The following is a 13778-nucleotide window of genomic DNA, read 5'->3' on the forward strand; positions in this document are numbered from 1 at the left end:
CAAAATGTTATTGTTTACCATAGCAACAATCACAGAGTTGCCTGTAAATGATGCATAAACAATAATAATAATTATAATTTTAATAATAAGGACAATAACTGTTAGAATAGTTAATGTAAATGTTGTAAAGCGTGAAGTTAAAGGGTTGTAGCTTATAGTCGACTAAACTAATATACACACTCAGAGACAAACATAACACAGGTACAGGTAAATAAACAGGTAAACAAGGTATAGCAAACCTGGAGACCAGATATTTCAATTATGATCATTCCCCTCGACACACACACACACACACACCTGGTGCAGTAATCCTAATAATTGTTGACAGCAATGATGGCAGCTGTGAGAGTCTGAGTGACAGACTGGACAGAGAGATGGCCTCATTCACTCATTCACTAACACCTGCTGATACAGTGTGTGTGTGTGTGTGTGTGTGTGTGTGTGTGTGTGTGTGTGTCATGATGTGTCATCATTCAGACCTTCATATGCAGGTTTTTTTCATCACCAGATGCTGAGTTATTCTGTTTCATGTGTTCAGGCTCAATCTTGAGCTAAGGCATCAAATATAGATATGGACTCAATTTTGAAAACACACACACACACAACACCTTTCTCCACCTCTACAGCTCTATTTGATTTATGTAAAAACCGAAACCAAAAAACAAAGAAAACATGATACTGGGAAGAGAAGAAGACGAAGAAGAAGAATGGATGACAGAACTTTGAAAGGGCAGGAGTTAAAGGGATATTACGGCATACGTTTAACCCATGGTCTAACACACCGTGACACCGAGTAAGACCCCCCCTCGAGAGATCAAGTTTGCCAACCGCTAGCTTTCCAGGTCACTCTTGGAAAAGAGGTTTTAAATCTCAATTAGTTTTTTACCTGGTTAAATAAAAGACATTGAGCTTCTCTAGTTGTAGCAACTTCAGCAAAGACCGCACGATAGCACTACACTGCTGTCTATTCCTCCACCAACCAACCACCACCAAAAAAGCCACTCATAATACAGAGAATATGATTGTTTTATATGTTAACTGAAAATTACAAATAAAGTGTTTTTTAAAAAATTTTAAAAGCCACTCATGGCCACAAATAATGCTCAGAACAGCACCAAACTTCAGCAACAGTACAGAGAGTGTCCAAGCACATAATACGAGGCATCAAACACCTGCTAGTTTTGTCTGAAAAGAGACAAAAACAAAACGCACCCACTGTCCTCCAGTCCCTTGCTCGTTGTGGGGAAGCCTGACGAAGTCGATTACCGAGTGCAGTAGAAAAGTAAGGAGTCCAGTAACGCTTAGTTCCAAAAATGCAGCAGCTTTGCTGACTGTGATAGTTTGAGCAACTCAACTCTGTTCATTTTCCTGTCAACACTTGCTAATTTATTGTTAGAAACAGAGAGGAAAGACAGATAGGAACACTGATGCATTCGGTAATCGACTCATCAGGGCTTTCGCACAACGAGCAAGCGCCAAGCGACTGGAGGAGAGTGGGTGAGTTTTGTTTTCGTCTCTTTTCAGGCAAACCTAGCAGGTGTTTCATCCCTAGTTTTAGGCTATGTGCTTGGATACTAGTTGCACTGTTGCTGAAGTTTTATTTGGTGCTGTTCTGAGCATTATTTTTGGCTATGATCGTGCTGTCTTTGCTGAAGTTGTGACAACTAGAGAAGTTTGCGGTCGCTATACTTTATCTTTCGAGAGGGGGTCTTACTCGGTGTCACGGTGTGTTAGACCATGGGTTAAACTTTCACCGGAATATCCCTTTAAGTAGAGGAGAGGATAAAGCATGAGACTTGTGACTTCTCTGTTCCAGGAGAAACTGCCTCCCCCTTTACATATTTCATCTTTCCTGCTATTTATACATTTTTTTGAAAAACTTTGCTGAATTATTGATATGTCAGGAAAGTAAACCCCACCCTCTTTACCTCTCCATCACAGACTGTTCTGGTCTCTCTTTAAACCTTGTCTGTCCTGGAGGGCAGGGGCTCTTTGACTGACAGCTGGGTGAGCTGGTATCTAAATCTCTGTTCCACACAGGCCGTGTTTGGATCAGCTGGGAGTTTGAGGTGTAGTCAGACACTGCCATGATCCTGAAGTTAACATGCTAATAATGCATTTCTTGTAGCACCTCTATCTTTTTCTTTGTTTTTTCTTTTTTTTTGATGAATGATAAAAATGTATTAATGTAAATAAATGTGAACATGTTTAGTTTTAGTAATGACTTAGCAGAAACACTCTCCCCCCTCACCCTCTCTACTTCTTCTTCCTACTGCTCCATTTACTGCCTGTGTGTGTGTCATGTGATGCTGCTTCTCTCTCTCTCTCTCTCTCTCTCTTTCTCTCTCTCTCTCTCCATCTGTTACTTTGGCTCCTGAGCTTCATCCACTCTTAACTTTCTCTTTTTTGCTTCGCCTGTTTCCCCTGAACATCTCGTCATCCATCATAACCTCACGGAGCTCCTCGTCATCACCTATACGCCAACATTTTTTTTTTACGCGTCTTGCCTCACTCCCGAGTCCATGACAAGCAGATAGACACCATCATTTCGACTGTGCGTGCAGTAACGAGGGAGAGCCCGTAGTGTATAGGTAGTGTTAGCCTGCCTCCACCTAAAGTCATCAGAGAAACTCTTCAGCAACTCTAAACGCACCGATCTTCGTCTCAGAGCTGACAAAACTCTCTGGTAAGGCATCTTGAGCAGTCAAATGCCGGTAACGGGACGAGATCGGTCAAAGCGGAGGGTTCAAGCAAAGACGGTTTATTTTGGTTCAAGCTAGCTACATCGAGGGTAGGTTAGCTTCCTATTTCATTTCATTCAACATTTTGAATTCTGCTCTCATGGGAACAACTGCAGTCAATCTAAGAGTGGCATTTTTAAACATCAGATTTTCTCTTGTGAAGCAAAACACTTATCGTTAAAAACAAATCACCAACATTTCCATGCTGTCGAGATGCAATTTATATATTATCAGATTCGTTTAAATAACAGAATTTTTGACATTTTGACCATTTTTGAAATCTTTCTTGATAAGCCACGGACCAGGTTTGACTTCCAGCAAATTAGCTCAGTGAGTTAGGAGCTGGTTCTTGGTGTCAAAGGATGTGGATTCAAGACCCAACAAGGGTAATGATGATAACACATCAACACAGCAGATGGTCTTTGTGAAACAAATGTACAAAATCTTAGAGTCATGGTAGATGATGTTTGACAAATACATATCAGAATTTTACCTCAAAAACGGAATTCTTGACAGCATTTTTTGGCTTTTCATGCCTTTATTCGATAGGTTGAGAGTGTGACAGGAAATGGGAGGCAGAGATGGGTGAATGATATGCAGGATAGGGCCGTCCGACGCGGGACTCGAACCGTTGTTATAGTTGTTTGCTGTATTAAACAAAGATGCTGCTCATTAGATTCAGTTTTTAATCTCTCTGACTCTCCCCTTCCTCCTCTCTTCTTTCTGGCCATCTTCTCTTTCTGTTTCATTCATTTGTTCTTGAGAGCTGCAGGCCTTAACCCATATTACACACACACTCACGCACGCACACACGCACACACACACACACACACACACACACTCTCTCTATCTCTTTTACACAATATGTCTTTTGATCTGCATGTGTGTGATAGTTTTAATGTCAATTTGTCACGGTCTAAATAATGTTTTCACTCGTGTGTGTGTGTGTGTGTGTGTGTGTGTGCAGTGGTTATATATATAACCCTGTATATTATCTCCAGGTCTGTCTCTTGGCACTGACAGTACACTACAGTACAGTACTATGAACAACTGCACTCCCCCGGGGCCCTGAAGGCATCACGCTGCCTCAAAGTGAATTCACTTCGAGTCGTTCATCTGACGACTGACATGCAGCCTCTCACTCTTACTCTATTCTTCCATCACTTTCTTTTCACCATTCTTCCTCCTGCTCTTTAATCCTTTCTTCCTCTTTCTTGCTGGTCCCTTCCCTCCCGCCCCCCTTCTTTACTTGCTTTTATTCTTTCTCCTTCTGCGTTTCCTTCCTTCTTCCTTTCCTTCCTTTCCTTTCCTCCTGCTCTTTCCTCCTCCCCTTTGCTCCCCCATCCTTCCATTCTTCCTCCTCCTGTTCTTTCCTTTCCTTCTTCCGTCTTTCACTGACTTCCTCCTTTCCTCTGTACAGACACCGTCCTCCTTCCTTTCTGTCCGTTTCCTTGCTCTGTATATCTCACCTTCACTCCCTTCTTTCCTGTCCTCCTATCTTTCATGCTTTCTTTCTGACATCCATTTCTGTATCTTGATCACGTTCCAGCTCTGAATATTTGTCTTCATCTGTCTCTCTCTCTCTCCCTGTCCCTCTGTCTCCTTGAAGACTTGAGGTTTGTCTTGGCCATTAGACGTGATGTGCTCGTGGGCCAATACTGAAAACACTCGCTAGGTTTTTTGGTAGGCACTATGATTTTCATAACTGGAGAATGGGCCAATAATTTTATAGGTTCTCCAGCTTTTCCAGGACTTGGGGGTGATTATGAAAAGATGAGGCTTCGTCACTGTCATTAAGCAGATTTAGCCCCTCTCCTACAGGTTAACACCCTTCACACATTGATCCCACCCATTGACGCCCATCAGGACACCTCCGTCTTTGGCAGTGAACTTCATCAGCAGCAAGATAACAAGGAGGGGAGGAGCCGACAGAGCTCGTTCAACAATTCAAGTGAGTGTCCACAGACTCCACACAGTCACTGCTGCAGCATTAAAGCAACACTATGTAACTAATAAAATGACATTGCATTGACTTGTAAAAGGTATAATGGCAAAACACCAACATCACCACCTCTCGCCTTTCTTTAAGAAGCTAGCAGGTTCACAATATCCAATATGTCCGTCATGGCAGAGGCGCCAAAGAGACCAAAGAAAACATTGTCAGAGGAAGAGAAGAAGAGAGTGTAAAGGACAGGACAATGGTAAATCCTCAACTGGCTTTCACTTTTTAGCCAGAGCTTAGACAATAGGCAGGATGCAAGACGCTGAACTCGCCAGCTTGTTGTTGGATTGTTAAGTACTGTCTGTACCGCTACATAACTTGGTTTTCTTTGCCAGTTTCGTCGGCTTCAGCTTCTGAACTAATGAATGTGTACCATTGTCTGAGTGGGGCTCAATTCATGACTTGTATTGAAGACAGTACAGTACAGGGGAACTACACCTTGTAACTGTAGGAGTTTCCATTGGTGATGTGTTCAGAAGGAGCGAGAGAGAGAGAGAGAGAGAGAGAGAGAGAGAGAGAGAGAGAGAGAGAGAGAGAGAGCAACAGTGCATGTGTGTGTGACGCTGCTCTTACCTCCACCAGGTGAGGTGTGGGGTTGAAGCCACACAGGTTGCACACCTGGCTGTGACACTGTGTGCAGGTGTTGTAGTTGGGTGGCTCCGAGCTGCCGATGTTCAGCTCTGTCTTGCAGAGGGGACAGTTCACTTTTGGCTTCGCAGGCTCTGGGCGCGGGGCCACCGGCTCCTGCTTCTGCGGCTCCTTCTGCAGGTAAGTGGGTGTCTGTTGTTGCCCCTGTGGGTGCAGTGGTTGTTGCCCCTGCTGCTGCCCTTTCTGATGATGTGCGGGCGACTGCTGCTGATGGGGTGTGATCTGCTGCTGCTGTTGTTTCTGAGTCGGTGCGTGGAGCCCACCCATCTGGGGGCCTCCCATTTGGCCTGGCCCATGAGGACCCCCCATTTGGCTTGGTGGATAGGGGCCTCCCATTTGGCTTGGAGCGTGAGGACCCCCCATCTGAGCTGGAGCGTGAGGACCTCCCATCTGAGCTGGAGCGTGAGGACCTCCCATCTGAGCTGGAGCGTGAGGACCCCCCATCTGAGCTGGAGCGTGAGGACCCCCCATCTGAGCTGGAGCATGAGGACCTCCCATCCCAAAGGGCTTGGCGCCAGCGGCCCCTTGTTGCTGTTGCCTGTTTTCAGGGCCAGCGTTGCTGAACACCACCTTCCCTCGGGCCGGGCTGGGCTGGGTGGAGGCCGTGGGGAGAGGGTCCACGCTGATGAGGGTGCTGGCCTGATTAAGCAGTGATGCTCCAAAGCCGAACAGCTTGGTCAGGCCGTCCTGGGCAGGGGGCGGGGCCTGACTCTGAGGTCTGTGGGCCGGCGAGGAGCCAGCACTTCTGGTCTGGTCATGGTGTCGCGCCATTGACTGATGCATTGGAGAACCACGACCCAGATCGGGCTGGGAGGGGGCCTTGGTCAACCCAGGGAGGGGCACAGCGCCAGGGTGGGGAATCCGTGGACCACCAGGCTGGTTGGGGCCTCCTGCGGGGCCGCTGATGGCTCCTGGAGCCCCTGGGCCTCTCTGGGAGTAAGGGTCAGATCTCATGCCCTGCTGAGAGGGCCCTGTGTGAGTCTGGGGGCCTCCAGGGCCTGGGTGTCTCTGTAAGCCTGGGGAGGCCTGAGGTTGAGTGAAGGGCTGAGACTGAGGGAACGGCTGCGTCTGTCCATAAGACTGAGGCTGAGACTGAGGCTGCTGCTGTCGCTGGGTGGCCGGAGTCTGCGTCTGCGGTTTGGGCTGCGTTGGTTGCGTTGACTGCCTTGGCTGCATTGGCTGCGTTGGCTGCGTTGGTTGCGTTGGTTGCGTTGGCTGCGTTGGCTGCGTTGGTTGCGTTGGCTGCCTTGGCTGTGACGGCTGCGTTGGCTGGACGATGGGCTTGGCTTGATGTGACGGAGAGTGAATCTGCTGCTGGCTCTTGGAGCGAGGCGTGGTCATATCAATGCCAAGAGCTCTCTGCATCTGACAGTTGAGACACAGCCACTCCTGCACCTGCAGAACAGATGAGAACAGAAACGTCTCACATTAATTTAATGTCTGAGAATCCACTTTGCACACTTTCAATTTTTAAAACTTCAGACAGACATTTTCGCCGAGGTCTCCACTGGAGTTTAAACCAGGCTCAGCTGGTTTGAGACTGAAAGAGTTCAGTTCATTGAGTGATGAAAAAAAGTCTAAAGGATGAGAGACAGGACTAATAGAAAACACTGATACAAGCTAATCGCTACTGACTCGTTTAAATATCACTGCTGACTCAGAGAGGATTCATTCATTCATTCATCCTTCCATCCATCCATCCATCCATCCATCCATCCATCCATCCATCCATCCATCCATCCATCCATCCATCCATCCATCCATCCATCCATCCATCCATCCATAAAAAGCTGCAGATTTTAGAGACGCTGCAAAGTAAAAACGTGGTCAGAGAGAATAGTTGCAATCAACCAGAGACGGAGGGAGAGAAGTAAATCAACCACAAATTGACTGCAGCGAAACCACAACCTGACATACACACACACACACAGAAATCAAGTGCAGGCAGAAGCAGAAACACAAACAGACATCATGAGAGACACACACAGTCAAATGAAGTGAAATCGCTCGACACCCTCCAGTATCTAAAAATAAAACTCAAACATCACCCTTCCTCCTCCTCCTCATACTCCTCTTCTTCTGTCCTCCTCTCTTCTTCTCTTCCTCCAACAGATGAGAACTGATACTCCCTTGTGTCCGGACCCTGCCTGGCTCTCTAATTTCTCTCGACTGCAAAACACACACACACACCGCGTCTGTCTACGTGCGTGTACGTGTGTGTGTGTGTCAGCCTGCTCTCGTCCCGTCCGTCCCCTCCTCACTGCGACCCAGCTGCCATCACTGCTGCTATTTTAGCTCCTCTGCAGCCGCGGCTAAGCTAGTAAATCTCTGCACGTTTCCAGTCTTTTTCTCCATCCCCTTCCTTACCCATAATGCAATGCGCAATGTACTGTATCACCCCGCCTGCTAGGCACTAAACCCCCCGCCCCCCTTCCTCGCTGTCTGATTTTTTTTTTGCAAGGTGCTACGGGACAAGTTGTTGGGGAGGATGTGGAGCTGAGGGAATAAAGACGAGCATCAGTCACGTAGCCTAACTAAGCACTTCCTCCCTCAGCGCCGTCCCAGCATGCTTTGCTGCTTTGCTGTCTGGCATTTTGGAGCTTGACAGCATTACTGATCCTGTGTTGTGTTAACTCAGCGGCTACAGCCTGACATCCTCCTCTCCTCCTTAACATATTCTCTTTGTAGCCCTCTTTCCTCTCCTCCCTCCCTCTTCCTCTCCTCCACATTCCCTCATTTTTTTTTACTGCCTCTTTCATGTTTTCCATCTTTCCCTTCGTTTCTCTCCTCCCTCTCTGATGGTTGAGAATGTAGGTCTCGTTCCCTGACCGGCTGAAGTGGAAGGAGATTTGAAAGTATAATTTTGCTGCGCAGGCTCCGCCCACGTTGTGCTGCCATAATTACATCTGATGAAGATGGCGAGAGAGAGATGAAGAGAGAAAGAGAGAGAGAGAGAGATCTGATTTAATGAGTCCCTGTCTCTCCTGCTGCTTTAAAAACGGCGTCTTGAGAGAGACTTGAAGAAACGAGGGAGCAGAGCGAGAGATGGAGCGAACAGCGGAGGGAAAGGAGTCAGCAGTTTTTTAATCCAGACGACTCCTCAGCTCTCATCATGTCAGGATTAATCAACAGCAGCAAAATCCGCTTCTGGTTCACTTTGCTTTAAAGCAGCAGCTCTCTCACCTGAGCTGCAGCCCGACAGGTGAGGATGCTTCACTCCATCCAAACTAAACTCAGAGGCTCAGTTCACACAGAGGACCATGTGACCTGGATCTAGTTTTTCCCCTTCCTGTGTGACCCAGATCTGATGTTCAATGACAATATGAACAGCACATATCAGGGTTGAGCCACTTCCACATGTGGATCTGAACCAGATACAGATCTGATGTTATGAACTCTGAAAGTCTGAACAGACCTGTGACGACATGTGACCTGTATCAGAGTTTAATGAGACTTTCACATCACTGTAGATCGACATTCGTCATAATTGTGTCACAGCAGGAGTCGGAAACAAACACACACACAAAAAAAACCGTGGCCAACAGAATGGATCGCTTACTTCTGCTTTAACTTGTCCACCCACAAAGAAACGTATGCGCGCGTGTAACAGTTGTTTGCGTTGTGTTGTTAGTTGCAAGAAGGACCGACACTCTCTTAACTTCAAAGCACAGCACTCGTTCGGCACAGCATGGGCTCAATCCTCGCATACTGGCCTTATTTGTGTACATCATTAATTAAAAATAAATATATAAACAAAACACATGTACCTGGACAATGATACGGAAATGACTGGTCAGCTCATGGTCAAGCACAGCACTTGTTCGGCACAGCTTTATCTAGCAAGTTAGCTTAGCCTGCGAGCTAAGGTCGCTAGTTATAAACATTAAACAAAATAAACCCTCTGTAACACATTTAGTTACATGTAAAACTGTTGCCAGCTTCCTGAACATAATATCATGATAACTGCATTATTACATTACATTGTTTACACAGTTTCAGTAGGCTATAACGCTGTGCTTCGTGTAGCCTAACAAACCTACCATGGGCTCAATCCTCGCATACTGGCACTGTGTTTACGTCACAGCCCATATTTATGTGCTGAGGAGAGCCCTGCTAACCAGTGAGCGTCCGTGATACTGAATAAAGATAAATATGATTGGCTGTCACCGTGGAAGTGGAATCAACACCAAAACTCTGTTACACGCACACACACTCACACACACTAACCTTTGAAATGTTCTGTTGTCAGGGAAAAGAAAAAAGGCCTCAACAGACACCTCAACTGCTTCCTGTGGCTGTCGCAGGCAAACTGTGACATGGATGTAAACCCAGTCACACACACACACACACAGTGTCCAGCTGTCAGCATGAAATATTCATGTCGCAGTCTCCCAACAGTCGGAGCAGTGAACAGGTGTGGACGGATAAAATTTGCACATTCACACACTTCAAACTATGAATCACTAACAGTCAGCGGTTTGTGTGTTGTTCAGTTGTAATGAACTCACTCCTGCACAGTCAAACACTCTGTAACCCAGAGAGTCCAGCAGACCCACACACTGTGGCCTCTCTTTTCATTTGTGCAGCAAAGTCTTGTTCTATGATAACCAAGGGGGCAGTTGTCGGTCTGAGAAGTGAAGCTCACTTCCGCGTTCAAAAAACTGCAATCCCCTCGGCTTCCTCTGGGGGCTGGCTCCAGAAGGGAGCAACTCCAATTGAGCCCCATGTTAAAATAGCCGACTTTACAGCTTAAAAAAACTTATTTACAGCCTGGTACATTTTATTTGTTTGGTCTCAATCGATAGTTTCTACCCCCGCACAAACTCTGAGGGGGGTGAATTTTTTAAAAACTCTACCGTTTTACTGTTATTAGGTTTAAAATTCTGGCCAATTAGGGTGCGGAAACGTTGAGTGACAGGTCCAGAGACCGCTGTTTCGAGGCCAGTGGGCGGGCCCTCGGCCGGCTAACGGCCACACCTCTCCAAATATGGCAAGTAGAATCCAACATGGCGCAGCTCAAACCCCCGAAGAAGAGAACATAAAGTGGGTTATAAAAAATAAATATAAGATAAATATATATGTACATAAAATACAAAAAAATGTCTGTCTAATACTACTACATAAGAGTCATGGTGTTTATTATTTCACTCATTGTTTTGTATTAAAATAAAACTGGATTTTCAGTCGTCTGTTGACCTTCAATCGAAACACAGACAACAGTTTCATCAGTAGTCACAGGAAACTGAACCCGCTTCTTCCTTTTGTTGTATTAAAGCATCAGAACCTGAGTCTGTGCAGCTGCTGCAGAAGACAGTCAAGGTGAAACTTCACATCTGGAGAACATGTGGAGAAACAGCAGCTATTCTGCGCTAACTCTGTGTATGAGGAGGAACAGGTACGGTCCCTAAACAGGTAAGGGCACAGTCTATTACCAGGTACAGGTACAATCTACAAACAGGTATAATGTGAGCTGGAATCAACTGAAGAGTTCGCTGTGATTGGCTGCGCAGCTGCAAACGTGTCATGTAATGTAGGGCAAATTAAACTGTTTGTGATCTGAACTGAATACACTCTATATGTATACACACTCTCCCACACACACACACACAGTCCATTTCACACTCACATCAGGCTCCTGTAGAATCCATATGCAGGGACGTGTATACACAGCTTTTAATAGATCCGTCTATCAACATGGTGCAGTGTGTCAGGGCAGAGGGGGTGGGTGGGAGCGATGGGGGAGAAAAAATAAACTCACTGTGAGTGTGTTTACATCAATGCAGCATGAGGGCAGGGGTCAGATTAATGTGGAGTAATAGGGACTGAGAGAGCGAAAGAAGATCTAACATGTGATTCTCAGGTCGAATGACTTTTATTTATGGAGAAAATATATCTAACACATGACAGAGCTTTACAAAGTATAACTCTGCTGTATTATGTTATACTACTATATTGTACTGTACTGAAACTAGATATTTCATTATATGGGTTGACTCTAATATTTTCATCTGTTCAATGTATTTTATCTTTTTGTTGTAAACTGTTTCGGGTCAGATGATATTTGATATTTCTCAGCTTAAGGAGAGAACAAAGGTTTAGATTTAATCATAAAAACATGAACATGTGATAATCAATAATAAAATTGAACAGCAACAAGCTGCTTCAACATCTGGGCACATGTTAAAGACACTAGACAGAGTTATCTGAATGACCTTCACACTCTAAATTCACTAAATAAATTAACAGTAAAGATATTTTGTATATAAATGTAATAAAATACTGAGCTGATAAAGCTGAGAGTGCACATAGTCACTGTATGAGTTACATTAATTAAAACGTGCTTGACATGTAATGAACATTTTAATAAAAGAAGAATATCAGCAATTCCAGTTTATAAAGTTGTGTTTCATCTATCGCAGCACAACAGATGACTTCAGTTTAACATCTAATTATAATAATCATTACAATAAATAAAATAAAATAATTATTTTACCAAAAATAGAATAACATCTGGGGCCCTAGTTTGCTGGCGCAGCGCAGGTGGCGCAAGGTAGCGCAGCCGGTCTAATGCAAGTTTCGACCAGCGCAGCCTAGCGCAAAGTCAGATTGGAAGATTGGCAGATCGCGCTGCGCTGAGATAGGCGTGGCCGCGCAGCAGGGGGAGGCGTCACAGATTCAGCTTGGTGCAGTGGAAGTTTTGTCCGAAAATGTCCCGCCGAGGTTGCGCTGAAAGCTCGCCACCTCCAACCAGGTCTATTCTCAGCGCAGAGCGAAGCGCAGCAGGTGCAGTGGAAGTTTGGCTGACTGACCTGCAGTGCACACACGTCACCAAGACCTCACAGGCAGATCTCCACAGTTCCAGGCACATTTCAATGCAATACATATCCACAATAACCACTATTTAATGCAACTAACGGAATCAACACGTGAATTTATATCTATATAGATTGTCCCGTCACATCTGACGTCAGATCAAAGCAGAGATCAAAGGCTGTGGCACGCGCAATGGAAACTCCACCTGAATTAACACAGCAGGGACGAACTGGCACTGAAAAGCAGCTGTGGATGTCCCAAAAGCAGGACTGAGGGTGGATGACTGCATGTCGCTGCCCTGTTGAGATACCACACGTTGTGATGATCCCCTTTATTTATTTATTTATTTACTTATTAATTCATTAGCGGAGAGCGACCGCATCACGCTGCCGTAATGAAAAACAAAACACAAATCTTCATCTCTCTTAGTCCACCACAACAGCCTCGGTATCAGATAGTCAGTATATAGCCTACTACAGTATACTCAGCATCTCATCACAGAAAAAAAAGAGAAAAAAAGAGACGGACAGAGAGAGAGAGAGAGAGAGAGGAGGACAGAGAGAGAGAGAGAGAGGGAGGGAGAGAGAGAGCGCGAGTCCTTTACGCTGATTTAATCCACATGGTCTGTGTTTATGTTGTGATTAGTGTACACCTGTCATCTTGCTTACATAGGGTTTGAATAAATGTGAGTTTCTTTATTAGTGTATTAGTTGTTTCTTAGATTGGGCAGGGGTTCTCAGTGTATCAGATCAAACCTGGTTAAGTATATTAGTAAACTCATTATTCGTCCACTCTGAGCTCGGACCTCCGGACCAAAACAGCTGTTTCCTCCTGGGAGAGGTTCGGCCTCTGGCGTCGCTGTTTCTTCCGTCCATGTCCAAGTATAAAATGACAAACTTGCAGCGCGCATCACCCGCCGCGCAGTTAAAGGTGAGGAGAGGAGCTCCTTTGATTGGTGAAGATCTGACTCGGCTGTGTCAAACCCACTCCACGCCTTTCTCTCCTCCTCCTGTCTCCCTCCCGCCCTCTCTCCTCCCTCTTCACCGTTTGCGCCGGTGGGAGGGACGAGGGGAGGGGTTGCGCTAGTCTAAGTCTGACTGCGCGGCCCAGCAAACTTGCGAAATGGACCTGGGCCACACCCCGTTGGCGTGGCGAAGCTGCGCTGATGCTAGACTTCACCTGGTCGACGAAACTAGGGCCCCTGGTGTCTACAGACACACAAACCATTGATCACAATAAAAACTTGTTCGTCTCATAAGGTTTTCTCAAATTGTAAATGCAGTTCATCCTGATGATGTCACTGTCACAGCAGAACGAAGTTCACAGACGAATCAGAATGAATAATTGGCTGGATGAATAAAAAACATGAACATCTGTGTAAAACAACTGCTGCACAGATGTAGTGCACACACTTAGGCCCAATCCCATTTCACCCCTTGGCCCTACCACTTACCCCTACCCCTCCGTTTTGCGCGTTCACGTGTAGGGGTAGGGGTGTCCCAATTCCGTAAGGACAGAGGGGTAGGGGGAAGTGGTAGGGCTACATACCCCTCCAAACGGAGATTTTTCAGAGG

General features: G+C 45.9%; 1 protein-coding gene across 5 annotated transcripts in view; it reads right to left on the reverse strand.

Annotated features, from left to right (window-relative positions):
- bsna (bassoon presynaptic cytomatrix protein a) overlaps positions 1-13778 on the reverse strand; it is a 152068-nt gene that overhangs the window by 72860 nt on the left and 65430 nt on the right. For 4 of the 5 annotated variants that reach the window (XM_085781384.1, XM_085781382.1, XM_085781383.1 and 1 more), the window contains one exon: positions 5317-6786. In XM_085781384.1, the coding sequence (XP_085637510.1) occupies positions 5317-6786 (1470 nt within the window). Of the gene's footprint in view, positions 1-5316; positions 6787-7439; positions 7740-13778 lie in introns of those variants that run through there. The other variant, XM_085781387.1, reaches the window with a different exon arrangement.

The sequence above is a fragment of the Trachurus japonicus genome, chromosome 7 (assembly GCF_045865225.1).
Source record: "Trachurus japonicus isolate A0001 chromosome 7, Traja_1.0".
Taxonomy (NCBI): Eukaryota; Metazoa; Chordata; class Actinopteri; order Carangiformes; family Carangidae; genus Trachurus; species Trachurus japonicus.